Here is a 15,750-nt window from a genome sequence, read left to right as displayed (position 1 = left end):
ATAAATGCAACCAAGCCCACTCCTAGGTAATGTGGGGTGGAAGCAAATCACCAACAAGAAGCTGCTGTTGGTGAGTCCCCCAATGTCACAAGAGTCTTCTAAATGATTATTTATGGTAGAGTTAAGAATCCATGTGATGTAACCTACAAACCAATTTTCATCTCATTAAAGAATCAATGGTGGCACCAGTAGACAGAGATGTGGCCTGAGACTACCCCAATGAGAAAGCAGATAACAAGCCTAGAAGAAGGGCACACATCTAAGACTCAGTAGAATCAGTGACCACTACACTGCCAGTTCGCTTGGAAGGTTTGGACCATTTTTTTTAAAAATTCTGATCCAATTTTGCATCCCTCGTGACCTCTCAATTGCTAGCCAGATGGTGAAAGGTTGTCAAATTCCTGGATTGGGTAAGGATTGAGAAGAACAACCACCGGTTCAACAACAGACACTCTACTATTGATGGGGTTAGCTTTCGAATTGCTGGCCTGACCTCTGCTTGGATTCATACTAGAAAGAAATTTGAGCATGTTCGGGGCATCCCTCCCTCTTAGAGAAAATTGGGGCACCATTGCTCAAATGTTTACCCCACCAAAGCCTCCTTCCACTATAGACTGGATTCCTCCTCCAGCTGGTACTTTGAAGCTTAACTTTGATAGGAATGCCTTTGGCAGTTCAGGAAAAACAGGTTTTAGGGGGGACAATCAGGAATAGTGAAGGAGTTGTTCTTGCTTCCTACTCTAGCCCCTTGGAGATCTCGGATTCCAACTTAGTCGAGCTTCATGCTCTTCCTCATGGGCTTATTGTGTTCCGAGATCACATTTGTGGCTGACTTATGATTGAAGCCATCCCCAAGGTCATTATTGGCCGGTGCTCAATCTCTTCGACCCCTTTTGGCAGCATTGGAAAGCTTGCCATTTGGCGGGGCAAACCCTCCTCCTGAAGTGGATATGGAATCTCGATTCCAAGCACAACGCTTGTGGAGAGAGATGGTGAGATTCTCTCTCCAGCTCTCAGGTCGTTGGTGGAGAGAGGGAGGCAATCCCCGCCCTTTGTCCCCAATATAGAAATTCTTTTACAAGTTGTCCCTCACCTTCAAGGCCGCGACTTCTTTCTATCCAGGGAATGGGAGAATTCCTCTTTTGGGCTGATGAGTGGTGTGGCCCCCGCCTCCTTATTGAGGATTACCCGGTGCTATCTAGGATTGCTATGGATTTGTCATGCTCGATGGCTGATTCGTGGAATAATCAGTCTTGGAGCCTTCTCTTCCGTCGGGGTTTGAATGATGAAGAAGCCGCAACCTTCTGCTCACCTCTATCCAACCTCAGCAGTGTCATCATTTGGGACCGGGTGTATGATAAGTTGATCTGGAAGCCTAGCATCAACGGTATTTTGTCAGTTGCCTCAGCTTATTCCCACATCAGGGAGGATGACCCCAGCATGCCTGAACACAAGGCCAATCTTGCCGGGAAACTCTCCACGCCAAATAAGATAAAAAAATTCATATGGAAAGCCATTAGGGAACAAATCCTCACTACAGACAACCTTTACAAGCGGGACTTTACCGCCCCTAATAGCAAATGCCCTCTTTGCGGCGTTTATGAGGAATCCGCTCAGCATGTTCTCCTCCATTATTGCTATTCTTGGAGAGTTTGCATGGAGATCTTTTAGAAAATTGGCCTACAATTGGGCCTTCATCAGGACCTTTTCTGCACTTTATAGATGGTTTTGGGGACTCGACTGCCTAGAATCAGCAAATTACTTCTCTCTGCTTACCTTGCCCATATCCCGTGGTGTCTATGGCTAGAGAGAAACAACCGGCAATTCAACCTCAAATTCAGCAACCTAGAAAGCATTCTCTTGCGTCGTGGGTATAATCTCTGGCTGGCTGCACACAAGGAATTTGCCCCCCAGGCAGGCATATCCCTTCATTGGAATTGGAGCATCCTAGCTCATATGGCGGGTCTCCAAAAGGTGTCTTCTATGCAAGAATGGGAGCCTCCTCCTAGCGACTACATCAAGTTGAATTTTGACGAGAGAGCTTCGGGCAGCCCGGGGCCAGCGGATGCAAGTGGAGTCTTCAAAAACCACAAAGGAGAGACCCTTTTTTCCTATGCGGGGCCGGTTGGTATAGCTGACACCAACACCGCTGAAGTGACTGCCCTTCTCGATGGGTTAAAAATTTTCAAGGATCGTCTTCATGGAAAGCTGCTTATTAAAGGGGAGTCTAGAGTTGTTATTAGTTGGTGCTCTAGCACGGCCTCCCCCCTCTTGGAGTCATTGGCACACCATTTCTTCTATATCGGACATTGTATTTACTATTTCATGTACATGGAATCATATTCCTAGATCAACCAATTCCTCGACTGATAGATTAGCTAAAATTGGAACATCCCTTCAATCTCTCATTGTTTGGGATGGTTCCCCCTCCATGTAATTTTGCTCTTTTGAGCCTTTTAATATAACTCAACACTATTTCAAAAAAAATTAAAAAAAAAATTGTAGAAAGGTATGGTTTTATCTTGTGGTTTTTTTTTTTTTTTTTTTTCTGAGCACTGGTTATCCACTGCCTTCCAAGACACCCTCCAAATGAAGCTTGAGGCGAAAACACCCCTTGTAGCCAACCATTAATAATGTGTGATTGCTCCAACTGCTGACACAACAGACTGAAAAGAGAAATAAGAATCTTGCCTGCAAACTGCCTGGGCCTGCCACCCATCTTCTGGAGAGTGTAGTACAACGAAGCCTCATTTGACCATTATTTTGCTGATAACTGCATCACAACAGCATCAAGTAATCAGATAATGCACTTCATGCACTTATTATGATGTGATAATGCACTTGTGCTTAGCTCTTTATGTTTCATGGCGTCATGTTTTATGATTAGCTTATTCTGTTGCTGATGTCTTAGCAAAGTCAGATGTAATAAACATCATGTTTATCAGTTGCAGATTCTCTCTCCATTGGAGTCCGAGGGGCTCACCTCTCCCCTCTTCTTTGTACTCTTTTTGTTGATTAATGGAGATCACCATTTTCAGAAAGAAAAAAAAAAAAGTAATCAGATGACAGCTTGCATCTGAGGCATCAGTCTATCACCCCAGGCAGACATCATTGCAATTGAACAGTAAAAGGTCAGAAACCATACTAAGTCAAAAACTGGAAGTAAAATTGATTCGTGGTGGGTTGACCAACAGCATCAGGTGTCTCCTTTTTGGCAATCTCAAATACCAAACATAAAGTTGTTGAATTATCCAGGCCACACATCTTCCAGGCACTTGTTGCACCCTGGCCTACTACTATTTCAGAACACAAAGGACCTTTCTGTGCAGACCAAAAACCAAGAGTCCAGCATTAGTATAAACATCTAATTATGAATCGAAATCCGTCAGAAAATACTAGCGCAGTTTACCTTTTCAAGAGATGCACACGGCCCAATAACACCCTGAACTTTCATGTCCTTTGAGCAGTTAATTTCGAATATACCACTGCAAAACAAGATCAATTAGATTTAGATGAAGTAAAACACTCTAGACGTCACTTCTCACATGCATATATAAAGCCATGCAATTTCTTAAACCCAGACCAACATCAGGACAACTAACTGTGGAAGAAAGTTACTTCAACTTGAGGAAAACATAAGCACAAGATATATCAAATAATAAAAAAGACCACTGGTTTTTTCTTCTTTGTATGGAAAAGAGAAAAAAAATTGTTGAAAACAGTGAGAACTTCATTAAAGCAGGAGAAGAATATACAAAAATAGACTAGCCAAGCTACCTTCAAAAATAAAATAAAATATAACATGTGGGATCAACTAAAGGAAACCAATCTCCCACAGCCAAATCACAACTTGAGTAACACCAGCATGGGGCAACTAGTCTGCCACAGAACTTGGCACTCCTAGGGGATGTAGACAAGAGATCTGATAACAATTAGCAATGCCACGAATGTTATCAAAGAAATGTAATAAGCACCGAGGTGGATGCCCATCAGAGTCGCACTAACTAATAATCACAATTGAACCACCCTCCACCTCTAAACGACTATAAAATGACTACTAAAAGATTCTAAAACCACAAAAAAGAGCATGGAAGACAGCTCGGTAGAGTCACAATGCTCAAAAGGGGCAAAGATATGCAAATGACATTACCTGGAGGATGTAGTAGTACATGCTCATTAGTGGAAGAAGACAGTCATGCAGAAAAATTGAAGAGATAACGAAGTAAGGAAGAAGAAAAGGAGGGGACTGAAATACAGCTGTTTCTATTTTTGAAAAGTTATTATTTTAGGAAAGTATCCTATTTGGGTACTTTCTATATGGGGAAATTCAACATATTTCCATTTTTAACAGTTTCTTAGTTTGTCTATAGTCCAAATTGGAAAAGTGTTTGGTTAGTACTTTCCTTTATCAGTAGTCAGTTTAGAAGTTAAAAAGTGAGTAAGTCTGTTTTTGCTAATTTCTATCTATGTTAGTTGTTGAATCTTTTTTCTATCAAGTGATTTTTAATTTAATAAGTAACAATCCAATCGTAATTGGGAGGTTCAGTCCTAGCAAAGTTCTGTTTTGGTGATGTAACTTCTTTTGGCAAATACATGGTTGTTTAAGTGTATAAATAGGGTGTTGAAACTTAGGATTCCATGATGTATAATCATGGTTGAAGAGGATTATGGGGTGAGAAGAAGAATAAGAGTTGTGGAGAGAAAGTTTTAGGAGGAGAAGAGTGACGAATTTGGAGAAAAGAGGAGGAAGATTAGGGTAATGGACTTCTCCAAACCCTCCCCCTTAAGTTGTATTTATAGATATCAAAAGTACTAATATTACAAGAATACCCTTCACCCTAGTAAGAGTAAATGAGAGACATATATCATAAACTAATTACATCAGTGTCATCTTTATGAGATGACTCTTTATTTACAATCATGCCACCATTGTGTGGGCATGTGGGCCTTCTCCTTGGTATGTGGGCTTCAACCCATCTTCCACACACTTGGACATGTGAGCTTTCCTTGGTCGTGTGGGGTTGGGCACATCTTCCAACACTCCCCCATCAAACTAGGGGTGAAAGAACATCATAAACGCCTAGATTATGCAAATGATGTATAGGATCTTCCGGTATAAAATGGTAGTCTACCATATCTTCCAACTCTCCCTCAAGTTGGTGGTCTCTTTATTCTTTACCAAGAGACCCAACTGGCTTAATATAAGAGAGAGTAAAATCACTCATAACCATAAGACATCGCTCCATACTCCAATTAAATGGTCATAGTCAATAATACTTTATGCTCAATTTCACAGGTGGAAAAGTAGCCCTATTATGAGGCACAAAGTCTACCCTTTTTCTCCGGGTAGCTCAACAAAACACTTCTTGGGTGAATAATAGACTTAACACACGCTGGATGTTGGGCACACTCCTATCATCTATAGGTAGTGGGTCTATAGGCATTGCTCAAAAGTGTAGTAATAAACTCCTCCATCACAATGTCCCTCCACAAGGGCACCAACTTTCAAATGGTAGGAGTAAAAATGCCAAATATGGGGGGGTAAAGGGTAATCACCTGGAAATAATATTTTGGGGCCACCATGTACTTTCTTCTTCATCGGAATAACCAATGCTGACAACAATCAGCAACTAAGAAGTCCTTCAATAATAATGTCTCAATCAGAGAGACACAATAGCTAAATGGGCCTAGGCCCAAATAACACGTACCAAATAGGCAATTATATAGCAGCGGTAATCAGTAGGTAGTAAAAGTCCTTAAAAACAATAAGGACACATAAGATAATTTGCAATAAGTCCTTCCTTGAATAAGGAAGCTATGTACCAAGTAATAAGTTAAGGATAATCCAAGGTAATAATCTAGGGTAATAATCAAGCTGAAGTCAAGCCGATAGTAGATAGCAGATAGTAGCTTTGACAGTGAGTGAATGAGTCAAGACAGTAATAGACTGCCAATAATAAGTTGAACCAAATGCTATTTGATAATCAATAAATCAAACAATCTCCAATGTGCTCATCCTTCATACTTCTCCTATTCTCCCCCTCAAGTTGGGAGATAATGTCAATGATCCCAGCTTGAAGTCAACATATATTTTGCAAGCTCAAGTGCTAATTCACCTCTTGTATGACCAATTAAAAGAAGACTAGTATCAGCAACTTCACTAGCTCAATTATTGTAAACCATGTGACTCAAGCCAAGCCAAATATTTCAATCTTTTCTTGCCTTAATTTTTTAGGCAAGGATACCAAATCAAATTCTCTATAATCTTTCAAAATACCAACAAAATCTCACAAAATTCGTGGCTAGAAAATTTTTCTAAAAAGAAGACACCATTCCTTGGCTTTTTTTCTTGAAATCTTTAGGCAAGGCAATCTTTGACAAATAAATCAAGGAAAGTTTCTGAAAAATAAGATGATCTTCTAAAAATTCTTTCTAGATGTTTTTTTTTTTTAAAATGATGCTGATTTTTATTAAGACAAAAGCTTAAAAGAGCAATTTACAAAAAAAAGGAAGTTTTCCCAAACAATGAGAGATTGCTGGGAACTTCCGAATTTTGCCAATTTATCAGCCAAAGAGTTGGCTGATCTAGGAATGAAATTCCAATTACAATGAGTAGAAGATACAATGTCGGCAATACTATGAAGCCAGCTCGAGATGAGGATAACGGCATGAGAAGCCGTGTTATCTGGGGTGCTAGCTTTGGAGTTCCAGTTGTTCTGCTTGAGCCAAATGCACCATGGAACATGTGCAAGACAGGTCGAAAGTTTTAACTTGCCCAGCCGAGGAAGGAGAATCCCTTGAACCATCTCAAAGGTGCCAAAGAGGCCCTGAAGTAGCCCCACTTGGAGCCCAATTTTCTTAAAAACTTTCATCCAAACTTGCACGAAAATCCACAATGTAAGAGGACATGCTGGATTGTCTCTTCGCACTCACCGCAAAAGGGACAAGAAAGATCGAGGGCGGTGAAGCCTCTTCTATGAAGGTTTCAAGATGTTGTTAGTTTATTTTTGAAAATAGGGTGTGAATATATATTGCAAGAAGAAGAAAATACATTACCTAGCTAAGGTGGCCTTCCTCCACAACAAGTTGTTGGAGGGAAACGCCCTGTTTAGCTTGTTTATCTGCCAAATGATTAGCAAATCTAGGAATATAATTCCACTTACAATGCATTTGGAAAATTTAAGTACATATATCCTCATATAACTCCAAATGCCGCCAAGGAGGTTTTGAAGGCTTCATACACCAATTGATAACAACCTTTGAATCGCCTTCAACGCAGAGAAGGCCCTCCATCTTTTGCTTGAAGAGTTTTAACCCAATATACAGCCCATGTAACTCAGTACTGGTTGAATCTGATATTCCAATCGGTCCAGCATATGATAAAAGAAGATTCCCACTTTCGTCATGAATCATTCCGCCAAATCCATCAGACGCAAGGCAGCCAAACGCACTTCCGTCAAAGTTTAATTTGAAGTGTCCCACAGGTGGTGGAGACCAAATTTTCATAGTAGGAGGTCGTGACGGAAAAGATATTTCCGCAATAACACGCCAATTTCCACGCAAATTTGATCCTTGTAAGTTATAAAATTCCTTCCGCATGAGTACCCAAGAGGACAATTCCGCATATGTTGTTAGTTAACAAACAAAAACTTTCCAAGGGTAGATCATGCGATACTTTCTTGATATTACTGATCAATAACAGGAACTCAAAAAATTCAGCTTAAATTCGGATCTTCGCATGCAACTGGATATCAGTATAACCTTTGATTCATCCAATGCGAATATCTCCTTAAATACAGATAAGATTGACATGAAATTTTCTCCTGCTGAAACTAGACTTAAAAACCTTTCATCCAAGTACAACATCTCTTCATAAAATATACTTCTTTTGAGACAAATAATCTGATAGATTTTGGACACTATAATCTGACCGAACTGAGTACTCTTTCTTCTTTGGACAGCATGACCATTGACTCTTCTGAGATCGATATCTCCATCTAAAAAATTCAGATTGAGAATTGGTTGAATAGGTAAGAAAATAGACTTACATATCTTTTTCTTATATATAATTCTCAATATAAGGCTAACATCACAATCAAATTTTGAGCAGCTCATGAAGCAATTGTCACAAACCACTTACACGTGCCGCTGCTAATATAGGAGTTAGTAATGTGGGACTTGGAGAATATGAAGGAGACAATTTCACGGAAACTCCACACCATGGATGCACCTCTATAGTAAGATCACAAAATCCACACCCAAGGCACCTCCAAGATAATCCTCCACCAAGATACAGTAGTCGTTGGAAGTGCAAAAACAAAATCGAGGTACCTGAATTTAATGGGAGTCATAATGCTAAAGATTACCTTGATTAGGTTACTATTGAGCAAATTTTCCAATTCAAGGAGGTTCCACCTGATCAACAACTTGCTTTAGTAGTTCTACAGCTAAGAGAAGAAGCCACAACATACATACAGCTGTCATTCACCTTCCCACTTCACTCGAATAATGAACTCTCCCCCTCTACCACCTCCGAGATATTCCCACCCCAAAATTCCTCCTCCTCCCCTTGCCACCTACCAGCGCCGGAATAGAGGTTAGCTGAGACAACTTCTCCAGGATGATCCCAGTGCTACTTCCAGATACCCCTGCAATCCAGAGATAGGGGACTTCATCCTTCCAGAGACGGGGGAAAAAGCTCAGAAGTATGTGGCTGCTCTTCAGATAGATCAACAAAAATTCGACCCAAAAACCTGGGCACAGATAGTGGAACTTGCCAAGGTGATTTGGGCGTCGTCTGCACGGAGCCCCTCAGGGAAGATAACCACTGTCTGAGAAGTCCAAGAAGAAGACTAGTGATCAATGATCATTATCTCTTGGAATGTTTGAGGAATTGGATCCGTGCATCGCCGTGCCGCAATTCGGGACCTCCTTGCCTCTACCAAGGCAAATGTTGCTATTCTTAAAGAAACCAAGGCGGCTTCTCTGCCCCTTGGATATATTCGTGAGTCGTGGCCTCAAAAGGAGCCTGAATGGATCTCTGTGGATGCGATTGGATCGGTTAGCGGCATTCTGATTGTGTGGGACACTAATACCATTGAGGTGATCAATCGCTGTTGTGGCACTTACTCCCTCGGAATCAAATTGAGAGACAAAGGATTGGGGAACATTTGGTGCCTTGTGGGTGTGTATGGTCCTACTAGACACCATGAGAGACATCTCTTTTGGGATGACCTTGTGAGGACTTGTCAGAGGTGGTCCACCCATTCCTTTGATGCTGGCGGGAGATTCCAATGTAACCCGCTTCTGCCACGAGAAATCCTCACCCTCCCGGAGAATCACTACCTCCATGAGGCTATTTGCAGACTTTATTGGCAATGGGATCTTGATGAGATTACCCTATCTGGGAAGACCTTCACTTGGTCAAATGGCAGACAACCCCCTATCCTCTCCAAGCTTGACCGCTTCTTAGCCAATAACGACTAGCTTCAGTTATACAGCAATGCCACAGGCAAAGTTCTCAATAGGATTGTTTCCGACCATTAGCCGATTATGGTAGATACCCGCTTTGGTAGTTGCACCCCCCCCCCCCCCCCCCCCCCCCCCCCTCCCCTCTTTCAGGTTCAACAATGCTTGGGTGGCAGACCCCTCTTTTGACTCTATTCAGTCCTTCTGGGAGAGGATGGTCGTGATGGGCCCGACAGGGTGGAATTTCCCAGCCAAACTCAAGATGCTAAAGCCGTTGTTGCGATCATGGGCCTCTTCCTCGGCCGAGAGAACCGCCGTCCTTTCTCAGATTTCCACTCTCGACTCTGAAGAGGAATCTAGAAGCCTCTCTTCCTCAGAAGTAACTCAGAGATACGCCCTTCAAGGGCAAATGCAGTCCTTCGCTCATAGTGAGCTCGTGTACTGGAAGCAAGATGCAAGATTTAAATGGCTCGTTGAGGGGGATGCCAATACTAAATTCTTCCATGCAGTCGCCTCTGCTCAGAGAAGAGCTAACCGCATTACCGCACTCAGCGTCAATAGTGTGAGTACCTCGGATCGATCCCTTATTTCAAACTCACTGGTGAACTTTTTTGCAAAATTATACTTTGATGGCCAGCTAATTCGCCCTTTCTTCAAAAGGGTTTCATCTCCAGGATATTCCTTCGGCCGCTGCTAGTCTCATCGAGCTCCCTTTCTCCAGTAAGGAAATTGAAAAAGCAGCTTTGGGTCTTCCCTTGGATCGTGCTCCAGGTCTGGATGGTTTCAATGGGGAATTCTATCGCTGATGCTGGCCCTTCATCAAAGACGATATTGCCTGTATGGTCCACTCGTTCTATCAGCATGGCATCAAATATAGGAGCATCGGAGCTTCATTTATTGCTCTCATCCCTAAAAAAGAAGGGGCAGAAATGCCTTCTGACTTTCGATCGATCAGCCTCACCACCAGTGCTTACAAGGTGCTTGCACGCCTCCTCGCCAATCGCCTCAGGGCGGTTCTTCCTATTGCCATCCATCATGGCCAGAGTGCTTTTATCAAAGGAAGAAATATATTAGACTCGGCCATGGCATGTCACGAGCTCATCCACCATTTTAAAGCTTCCCAGATTCATCCTAAAGCTTGATTTTGAGAAAGCCTTTGACCAAGTTAATTGGAAGCTTTTGGACACTCTCCTGGGGAAGATGGGATTCAGGGGAAAATGGCGCTTCTGGATTCAAAGTTGCATCTCCTCTGCAAGCTACTCCGTTCTTCTCAAACGAAACGGCTTGCAGTTATTTTAAGGGTTCTAGGGGAATAAGGTAGCGAGACCCCCTTTCCCCTATGCTCTTCAATGTGGTAGTGGAATACCTATCATCTTTGATCTATTTGGCCAAAAACCTGGGTTGGCTCCTCCAAACGACGGACTGTGCAGCCTTTGATGTGTCGATCCTTCAATTTGCAGATGATACAATTTGCTTTGGGGTTGGTACTATGGATCAGGTTCAAAAACTGCGTGTTGTATTGGGACTATTTGAACTGGCTTCTAGTCAGAACATTAATTGGAAGAAAACCACTCTCCTAGGCTATCATATTGACTCACCTATACTTCAAGGAATGGCTGACTATTTGGGGTGCTCAGTGGGAAATTTGCCAACTACATATCTTGGACTACCACTCTTTGACTCTCGGCCTTCAACGACGCTTTGGTCCCCCCTTATTGAGAAATTTGAGAAGAGACTAGCTACTTGGAGGGGCAAGCTTTTATCTATGGCTGGGCAACTCACTCTCCTCAAGTCTTGTTTGGTAGGGCTGCCAAACTATTTATTATCATTCATGCACTGTCCGGCCTCAGTTTGCAACAGGATTGACGACATCCGTCGACGTTTTCTCTGGAGAGGATCAGAGGACACCTTCAGATACCATTTGGTGAGTTGGAAGGATATTTGCATGCCCCGAAATTGGGGTGGTTTAGGCATTCGGCCTACGAAGGAGATGAACAATGCCCTTTTGCTCAAATGGATCTAGAACTTCAACATAAAGCATAACAGCCTATGGGGTGATATGGTCAGGTTCTATCTTCAACCTTCGGGTGCCTGGTGGAGGGAGGATGGAGCTACTCGGCTCCTATCCCCAATATGGAAATCAATTCAAAAGCTCCTCCCAATATTCAGAGATGCAACTTCCTTTCACACAAGCAATGGAAGGACCCTCCTCTTTTGGTCGGATGAATGGTGTGGCCCCCACCTCCTCTCCGAGGATTTCTCGGGGTTCTCTAGAGTGGCGAGGGACCTCTCTTGCTCAGTGGCTGATTCTTGGAGAGATCGCTCATGGAATCTTACGTTTCGTCGAGGATTAAATGATGAGGAAACTACTGCTTTTTGCTCTCTCCTCTCCAAACTCAGCAGCACTACTATTTGTGAGCATGCAATTGATAAATTGACATGGAAGCCCAGCATTAATGGCCAATTCACAGTTACATCTGCCTACTCTCACATTAGAACACAAGATTATAACATGCATGAGCACAAAGCAAACTTGGCATGAAAGCTCTCAACGCCTAATAAAATCAAATTCATCGTGTGGACGGCCATCAGGGAACAAATCCTCACCTCTGACAACCTCCATAAAAGAGGTTACACCGGCCCCGATCGCACTTGCCCCCTTTGTGGTGTGTGTGATGAGACAGTCCAGCATGTTCTCTTACATTGCGACTTTTCATGGCAAGTTTGGATGAAGATATTTCAGAAGATTTGGTCTTCAAATGGGGCTACATCGGGACCTTTTTGGCACCTTTGAGATGTTATGGGGATACACCTTCCTAAGCTGGGCAAGATAATTCTCTTGGCATGCCTTGCGCATGTCCCATGGTGTATATGGCTAGAGCGAAACAACCGGAGATTCAACTCCAAGTCTAGCAACCCGGATAATGTAGCTTCTCAAGCAGTGGGCCTTATCTCGAGCTGGCCACATTCTAGGAAGGAGTTTGCTTCTCTATCGGGCGTCTCCCTTCGAGAAAATTGGGGTTTGATAGCGCACATGGTAGGCCCCCGTAGGAATCAGGTTATGGCCACCTAGGATCCTCCCCCTTACGACTGCATCAAACTCAATTTTGATGGTAGTGCGTTAGGCTATCCTAGGCGACAGGAGTTGGTGGTGTTTTCAGAGATAGCACTGGAGACCCTATTCTATCCTATGCAGGGCCGGTGGGTATTGCTAATTCAAATATTGCTGAAATGAGTGCTCTTCTATTCGGCCTCCAAACCTTAAAGAGCGGCTCCATGGCAAGCTGATTATTGAAGGCAATTCAAAGACTGTCATCAGCTAGTGTTCAAAAGAAAGCTCCCCTCCTTGGCGCCACTAGCCAATCACTGATTGTATTGCTGACATTGTGTCATCCATTCATTTTAATTGGAACCTCGTTCCTAGATCAACCAATTCTTTGGCTGATAAATTGGCAAAATTCGGAACCTCCCAACAATCTCTCATTGTTTGGTAAGGCTTCCCCTCGTGTAATCTGCTCGTTTGAGCTCTCTTAATAAAATTCAGCATCATTTAAAAAAAAAAAAAAAAACTTTCTCAAAAGAAATCAGTTCAGAGAAACTCAAGCTCAATTCAATTCATGATATGTGAGTGGGTTGAAACCATCTAACTATAGTATATTATGTATCCTCACCCTAAATTTTGTCTTAGAAGTCTTCACCAAGGCTCAATATGCTGAAGAAAGATGAAAAGACTTCCTACTTTTAATCCGCCAAATTACCATTCTTCCTTTCAGCCATCTAACTCACTCATACCTCATGATCCACGACTCCATACGACTCATCCATCATTCTCCTCCTCAAAACCCACCTCATTCTTTTCAACTCCAGCCTCTGGAGCATTCTAAAATAATCCATTGGTGCATGTCTGAAGTGTGGAAAGACAGGTCATCATACAGCCCAATGTCCCCAAGCTAGGCAACATATTAACGAGGACTCAGATGAAAATAGAAATGGTTTGAATAAAGAGAGAAGCTACATATGTTATTACCTTTGAGGCAAAAGACTATGGTCCACAATTATCTTTAATGAGCATACGAGTTTTTCTTACACCTCAAAAGGATGAACATACTTGGTTACATTACAACATATTTACCATCATTTATTCTCTTAGAGATCACACTACCAAATTGATCATTGACTCAGAAAGCTAGGAGATATTTTTTTGTTTGTTTGAAGAAAGTCAATTTTGTTCACTTCACAAGCCAAGAACAATACCTTCCGAGATCAGCTAATTCTATAGTGATGCTCTAGCTAAGCAAGGAGTCTCCCTCTAATCCCTTGTTGTTAGGGGTTCGCTCCCTTAGCTGTTGTTGCTTTGTTTGTTTGTTTAATAAAATCATCTTTCTCTAAAAAAAAAAAAAAACAATAGGCAACAATTAAATCAGCATCCTCCTAACCAAGCAGACTTAACTGGGATTTTTTTTTAAATGTTAATTGGGTATTTACCCCACACTCTCCCATATCAAGGCCTAAATAAACAATCCCAAGACATTAAGAGAAAATGCACTGGTCACAAAGAACACAGGCATTGGCCCACAAAACATAAGCAGAGACCACGTAACAAAAACAGAACTGAGCTTGGATTTGCTCTACACCATGTTGAATTGAGCCTGATTCAACCCAAAATTAAGAAGCCTTTACCCAACTCCATGTGGTACTATTCACTGAACAATACCCCACATCAGAAACAGCCTAAGATGTGAAGCACCCATATGGAACCTCAAAATAGTGAAAGTTTTGTCCACCACCTAAGTCAACTAAGATGTAGAAATTAAACAATGTATTACATCCTTTGCAAGGTGCCTTGCTTTCCCTTCTCTCCATTTTACACTTTGCAATTAATACAACACTTCTACTAAAGGTAGATTCAAACTAGCTCTACATTTTTTATTTTTTATTTTTTTTTATTTTTTATTTTGAGAAAGGTGGGTTTCATTTTTGAGAAAGGTGAGAGTTACAAACTAGCTCTACAATCAGAAAGAAAGAAAAAGAAAAGTGATTTGAATGACATTTTGAATCACTTTGTGATAAGCCATAAAACATAATCTTGACTAGCTTGAAGTCAACAAAACCTTACTTGAAGGATAACCCAAGGTCATAGTCACTGGATTGGAAAACATGTTTAAATGAATCTTTGAAAACTGAGTGACCAAAACTTTCTGCCAGCACAACCAGGCCCCCACTTCTTTCAACCGCAACTTTAAGTTCACCAACACCAACCTATAATATACAATTTCCACATCCAGCAAAAGGTTAACCTCAATTTGTCTTATTTTAGAATGCAGGTAAAATAAGCAATTGAAAACTGAACTTTAGATCCATGAGCAAGAAAACCAATAAGAATACTGGTTCCTTTAAAAAAAAACTACAAATAATACCAACATGTACAAATGTGAGAGTTGATAACATAGTTCAAATAAAAAATGTCTATCGGCTCATTCTATAAGTGTGACTAATTTAGAAAGTTCTAGCTCAAAATTTTGAAATTGCTGGACCTTTAAAATGGAAAAGTACGACCTCAGAAAAACAAGCCAGAAGATGTTTTTGGAACTCCCAAAAATATATTTATAATGTGCAATTGCCATGTGCAAAAAAGAAAAAGAAAAACAAACTTCAGATCCATAACATTTCAGAATAAACATACACAAAATGCAATTGAGAAATAAAATTTAGAGCCACGAGAAAGAAAGTTAATAAGTATACCAGATTTTACTAAGAACCTAACAAATACCGCCAACATAAAGATGGTGAATGTCAATGATCAAAAAGTTGGAGAGTGACAACTAATGAGAGGGAAAAACGAAGCTTTAGATATAGCAGTCTTAAACTGGAAAATTTTGAGGAATATTCAGAAACAAGCAATCCAAAAAGTAATGAACAAAAAAGCACTGAACATCCATTTAAAAGGACAACTAAACAAAGCTTCACCTTTACAAATGACACAGGCTAAGATAAATAAAAATAAAATTTTAATTGAGAGGAACCTGGTCAAGAGCACATGCAAACAAATCAAGAACATGCCCCTGATTCACAAGCTGCTTGGAGAGACCTTCGTAGAACTTAACAGCTTTATGATAATGAGGAGCAGAATCTTTGTCGAGGTCCTTGTGAGACCGAATTGGGTCTGACAAATTCTTCGACACAATCTGCAGACATTTCAGTTTCAAAAGTACAAGTTAGAAATATTTGTAACCGATCACAAAGTATCTAGAAGATACAGAGTTAAAGATCACAACAGTTACT

General features: G+C 41.3%; 1 protein-coding gene across 2 annotated transcripts in view; it reads right to left on the bottom strand.

The window, feature by feature from the left end:
* LOC137950544 (protein transport protein SEC23 C-like) overlaps window positions 1-15,750 on the bottom strand; it is a 45,364-nt gene that overhangs the window by 11,766 nt on the left and 17,848 nt on the right. For both annotated transcript variants that reach the window (XM_068797076.1, XM_068797077.1), the window contains exons 3-7: window positions 15,492-15,653; window positions 14,585-14,727; window positions 3,410-3,485; window positions 3,146-3,321; window positions 2,692-2,773 (exon numbers count right to left, since the gene is read on the bottom strand). In XM_068797076.1, coding sequence (XP_068653177.1) covers window positions 2,692-2,773; window positions 3,146-3,321; window positions 3,410-3,485; window positions 14,585-14,727; window positions 15,492-15,653 — 639 coding nt within the window. The remainder of the gene's footprint in view (window positions 1-2,691; window positions 2,774-3,145; window positions 3,322-3,409; window positions 3,486-14,584; window positions 14,728-15,491; window positions 15,654-15,750) is intronic.

Source organism: Aristolochia californica, unplaced genomic scaffold, assembly GCF_029961685.1.
Source record: "Aristolochia californica isolate CCGP_79_NKW_82.1479 unplaced genomic scaffold, dmAriCali1.0.hap1 SCAF_14, whole genome shotgun sequence".
NCBI lineage: Eukaryota > Viridiplantae > Streptophyta > Magnoliopsida > Piperales > Aristolochiaceae > Aristolochia > Aristolochia californica.
Note: the sequence above shows the minus strand (reverse complement) of the source record. Positions and strands in the feature narration are given on the sequence as shown.